The 5,046-nt window shown below is 56.6% G+C and overlaps 1 protein-coding gene across 1 annotated transcript in view; it reads right to left on the minus strand.

Annotated features, from left to right (window-relative positions):
* DACT3 (dishevelled binding antagonist of beta catenin 3) overlaps positions 1-2,544 on the minus strand; it is a gene marked incomplete at its 3' end in the record, with an annotated part of 9,945 nt that extends 7,401 nt beyond the window's left edge. The window contains exon 1 of the mRNA XM_027767212.1: positions 2,367-2,544. Coding sequence (XP_027623013.1) covers positions 2,367-2,396 — 30 coding nt within the window. The remainder of the gene's footprint in view (positions 1-2,366) is intronic.
* Positions 2,545-5,046: the final 2,502 nt, after the last annotated feature.

Genomic DNA, 5,046 nt, shown 5'->3' on the forward strand with positions numbered 1-5,046 from the left:
TACTCCACTCATGGAGCTGATTTTCACACCTAACAAACTTTGCAGTAGCTACAAGTTCAGTTTTGGGCCTACGAACCATGGTTGGTCATATGGGAGTCCAGTGCCCTTAACCACCACAGTACGTCCTGGTCCCTCCATTATTATTTTTTAACTTGACCAGAGAGAGACAGAAGGAAAATAAGAAAGCTGCCAGGTCCGGGATTCGAACTGCAGTCAGTCATGTAGTTCAGCGCCTTCACCATCACACCTGCTGGTCCCTGACCCTCCTTTCAGAGAGCTTCCCATCTTTCCCCATGGCCTCCAGCACCATCAGAAAGTCCTTTCACAAATCTTACTGCAGTCCCTCCTGCTGCAAGCTGCTCTTTTCCTTATATGGGTGAAACAGGCAGACCAGGACTCACACACCCCTCCCTCCTCTCCAGAAGACAGCCGTGCGCCTGCAGCTGCCTGCTAGGTGCTGCAAGGATCCTCTACCTGCTCCTCTGCCCCAGGGCGCCCTCCTCCTCCTGCCCTTGCTCCAAGCCCACCGAGACGCCCAAGGGGCTGCGCATTGCGAGACACTCTGTGAGTCTATCCTGGATCCTCACTGCAGAAAGAAACCGGTTCTTATTGGGTGTGAATCCACGAAGGCCTAAACGCTTCTAGGGGCATGGCTGTGTCGGGCTGGGGTAGAGGCTGAAGCCTCACAGGGTCTCAGAGACACCAGGACTTCACCTCGTTTTGGAAAGCCTAGAGGCAGAGCCAGGAAGTCTCACGGGGTCTGCGTGAGGCCGGAGGTAGCTGCGGCCTGTGACGGTTGACCCTCAGACAAAAGCAGCTTGTCTGGGCTGCAGGAGGGAGGGGAGGAGGGGAGGGAGGGCAGGCACCCAGCCCTGCGGCAAAAGCCCGGCCGGCCCCCCCCCCAGCCACAACCCCCACCCCCCAGCTTCTCACTCGGGTGACTGCTTTCCTAGGCTCCGACCTCTCCCCTCCCCCAGAACAGAAGCCCCCATCTGGGCCTGTTTATTGGAGGCAGGTCAACAAATCATTGCAGTTTAGCCCCTGCCTGGGTAAGGAGATGCCCGTGGTTCTCTGAGCACAGAAGTGTCCGGTATCCGGAGCCGCCAAGGGAACTCGGTCGCAGGCCGCCCCACACCCCTCACGTGCCCGCCCCGCCAGCAGAACTGGTCCCTTGCCGTCCTGAGGGCTCACCCCCTTGCCTCACTCAGGTCTTTGGTTCCCAGATCCCGCCTCTGACACCTTTCCAAAATAGCTCTACTGTCAGCTGCACCCCACTGCGTTGCCCTGATTTTTTTTTTATCCCTACATAGCAGGAGTGACCTCTTGATTTAAAATGATACATCAGGGTGTCCTTTGTTTATTGTCGCCCTCACTAGAGGTCAGCCCCAGAGGGGCAGTCTCTTTTGTTCAAGGCTTCCCCACCAACCCGCATGCTTAGAACAGTGCCTGGCCCAAAAGTAGGTGCTCTGGAAATATTCAATGAGGAAATGAGTGTATGCAATGGAGTACTACACAGCTGTTAAAAGGGAACAACGCACATTTCTGAATAGAACCGTCACCCAGATACGGCAATGAGCTATGAGCAGAAAGAAAGGTGACAGTGTCTGTCTAGGAGGAGGAGGCGTGAGCTTGGAGAAACCCAAATGACAGAGTCCCACTTGCAGAGCTTCCCCTGTACTTCGCTTTTTTTTTTTTAATTGCCAGAGGGCACATGTCCTTGCCAGAGGACAGGGAGAGAGTGCCCCCCAATGGGGCATGGCCTGGTCACACAGCAGCCACTTCATTTCTCCATCCTGTCAGGGTTTAGGACACGCATGGACACACATGCCAGGGGTGTTTTCCAAGCCACCGTGGCAAAGATTCGAACCACACTGTTGGTCATGTGGGATCCAGCTCCCTTAATCATTATGCCATGGGGCCAGCCCCAATTCTAGTCTGAAACTGGGCCCAAGAATCTGTATTTCTTTTTCTTTTTTTTTTTTTCACTTTTTGCAATAGGGTGCATGCCTTGTCCAGAGACAGAGTGAGAAAGTGAGAATTCACCCCCAAGAGGGATGGCCACACTACAATCCCTTCTCCATTCTCCTCTTAGGATTTTGGGTTCACACACGCACACACGCACACACACACACACACACACAAACCTGTTGTGATTGTCAACGACATCTCTCCGGTATGTAAGAGATCTGGGAGGACTCAGACCAGGTCTGGGGGGTGGGGGGGGCGCTGGAGCGGCAGAATGAAGTGTTTAAGGGGCTATGACTTGGGGTCGAATCACCAGACTTCAATTCAAATTTAACTGTGCCACTTCCCAGCCGTGTGACCTTGGGTGGTGACTTCCCCTCTGTGGGCCTGGGTTTTCTTACGTGTAGTAAGGCATCACCAACATCATGCATTTGGAGTTGCTGTGAGGATTCCGCGAGGTAAACCAGCAGTTCCTTTTAAGCACTTAATACATGCTAGCTTGAATTATTATGTAAAGGCTAATAAGGAAAAAAGAAAATCACGTTTTACTTGTGTAATTACAAATACACGTAAGGCCGGCTCCATAGCCTGGTGGCTAAGGGGGCTAGATCCCATAGAGCCGACTGCAGTTCAAGTCCCATGCCAGTCAGTGCCCCAAATCCCAAAAGGATGGACAGATGGAAGGGTTGCGTGTGACATCCCTTTGGGGGTGCTTTCTCCCTCTCTTTCTCTGGTGAGTACACATAACCTTTGGCAATTCAAACATAAACAGATGAGACAAATGAGAAAGGATGAATTTGGGGTAGCAGGTCTAATTCCAGTTCTTTCATGACAGGGCAGAGCAGGAGTTAAGGGACAGACAGGGAAAGGCCTCCTCAACCCTAGCGCCCAGACCCTCCCCCAATTTGCAAGTCTGACCTCATTCCTTTCAAGCTGCAAAAGCAGGAATCCTTAAAAGACCAGAAGGTCCTTGGCCAGCACGTGACTCCCTGACTCTGGTCTCTCCTAAGATGCCCCTGGTGGTGTTTTTTTTGTGCCCCCCCCCCCAGCTCTTCCATAAGTGGGCCAGCCTGCTCAGGCAGACTCAGCCAGCGTCCCTAGAACTCCTGGAGACCCCTTCGCCCAGACCCCCAACTTTGTTCCTCTCTTCACCGGCCCTAGTTGGTGCCCAGTACCCTCGCCTCTGTCAGGAAGTCCTTCTGCAAGGCTAACTTAAGCCTTTCTTCCTAGAAGTGGTGGGTTTCCTTCTTGAGTGCCAACAGGACCCAGAAAGCCCCGTCCCTACCTGGGGTCCCCGCCTAGCTTCCCTGGGACCCCCCCTAGTCTATCAGAAATCCTCAGCATTCTTTTTGGAAGCAAGTCCAGCTTCGGTCTTTCTGGCTTCCAAGGGAGTGTATTCCTGCAGGGTGGGTACGTGTCAAAAGACCGGCTGAGGGATCAGAGGAGGCCAGCACCCCCTTTTCAGAAGGACCCAGGAACCCCCAGCACTAGAGCAGTTTATATTTAGCGCGTCTCTGCTCCTCCCTCAGCGCGCTGTCTCCCTCCCCTCCGCCTGCCACCGCCTCCTCCCTGATGCTAGGACGAGCTTTGCCTGGAGACTGGGGGACTGGCCTCCCCACTGCCACCTCGGGAGGCCGCGACGACCCAAGGCTGGGGTGTGGGAACAGAGGGCCAGAAAGATGGAGACTGAGAGGCAGGCATGGGGATGGTGAGGGGCCAAGATGGGAGACGGAGGGACCGAGGGACACAGCTAGCCCGTCCTCGCCTTCTTCCTCTCCTGGTCGGGGTGGGAGGCGCCTTCGAAGCCCAGCCGGCTTGGGGTGGGGGAAGCTGGTGAAGGCCCCCACAATCCACCTCTAACTTTGGGAGGGGGTGGGGCCTCCCACAGCTGTTTCTGTTTCCAGAAAAGAATGTGCAGGGTCCCACTCCCGCGAGGGGGAGGGGCTGGGCGTGCAGCCCCGAGTCTGGCTTCAGTCCCTCTCCCCACTCCCCTTCTGGGGAGGGGGCAGTCGAGGTCAGAGGCAGGGAGAGCCCCCTCCCCCCAAGGGCAGCTCAGGTTTCCCCAAACGGGAAGCTCTGGCCACTGGCCACACACAGGCTTGGGGACGCCACCAGCTAGTGGAGCCAGTGTCTGCGGGCAGGGGGAGGGGAAGAGAGGCGGAGGCTGAGGCTGGGGCAGGGAGAGGGGTGCAGAAATGCTAGAAGGGGAGACCGGGGAGACTGACGGCGAGGGACACAGACGGGCTGAGACAGGATGAAGAAAGAGCAGCACACTGAAAGTCACAGAGCTGTGGCAGGAAGGACCCCAGGAGGAGGTCGGGAGACTCGAGGAGAGGCACGGGAGAGCGGATGGTGTCTCCAAGTCATTCTGGAGACCTCGCTCATCTTCCACCATTCGAGCACCCGGAGACTCCGGAAGTCAGACCCCGTGTGCACTCACTGGCCTCCTCTTGGGTTAAGGAGGGCTGGGGCCAGGCAGGAAAGAGGGGAAATGTCGCCAGACGGTCATCATCTCGGTGGGGTTCTCAGGGACTAGAGCTTCCACTGAGCAGGGAGCCCTCCCTCCAGAGGCCCTAAGATCCCCTCCCCCCACCCCGCCCCCTCCGGAGATCTCCAAGCACAGCAGGACTTAGAGAAGATGGAGCCCTGGTGGAGAGGCCCAGAGGGGCATGTTTGGGTCTCGGCTGTGTGACCTTGGGTGAGTCGCTTGCTGTCTCTGATCCTCAGTCTCTTTAAAACGAGAACCATCACCCCTGTCTCCCGAGCCGTAAGGAGACAACGCATGCAAAGTACTCGGACCCAGGCTTAACACATACTTGGCGCCCAAGAGGATTTCTTTGAGTAAGGGGTACAGAGGATAAGGACTATGCATCTCACGAGGCCCCAGCGGAGGGGATGCAGCCCTCCCTCCCCCGATTTGGGGGCGGGGAGGCCAGGTTCCGCCCGCCCCCCGGACTCTGGGGTCTCCAGCCCCACCCCCTGTCCTTTCCTCCTCCCTGCCCCCACCCCTGGACGGATGTCCGAGCATCCAACCAAGACAGACAGACACAGACGGGGGTGGAGGGACAGACGGACAGGCGG

Source organism: Tupaia chinensis, unplaced genomic scaffold, assembly GCF_000334495.1.
Source record: "Tupaia chinensis unplaced genomic scaffold, TupChi_1.0 Scaffold000067_1, whole genome shotgun sequence".
Classification (NCBI taxonomy): Eukaryota; Metazoa; Chordata; class Mammalia; order Scandentia; family Tupaiidae; genus Tupaia; species Tupaia belangeri.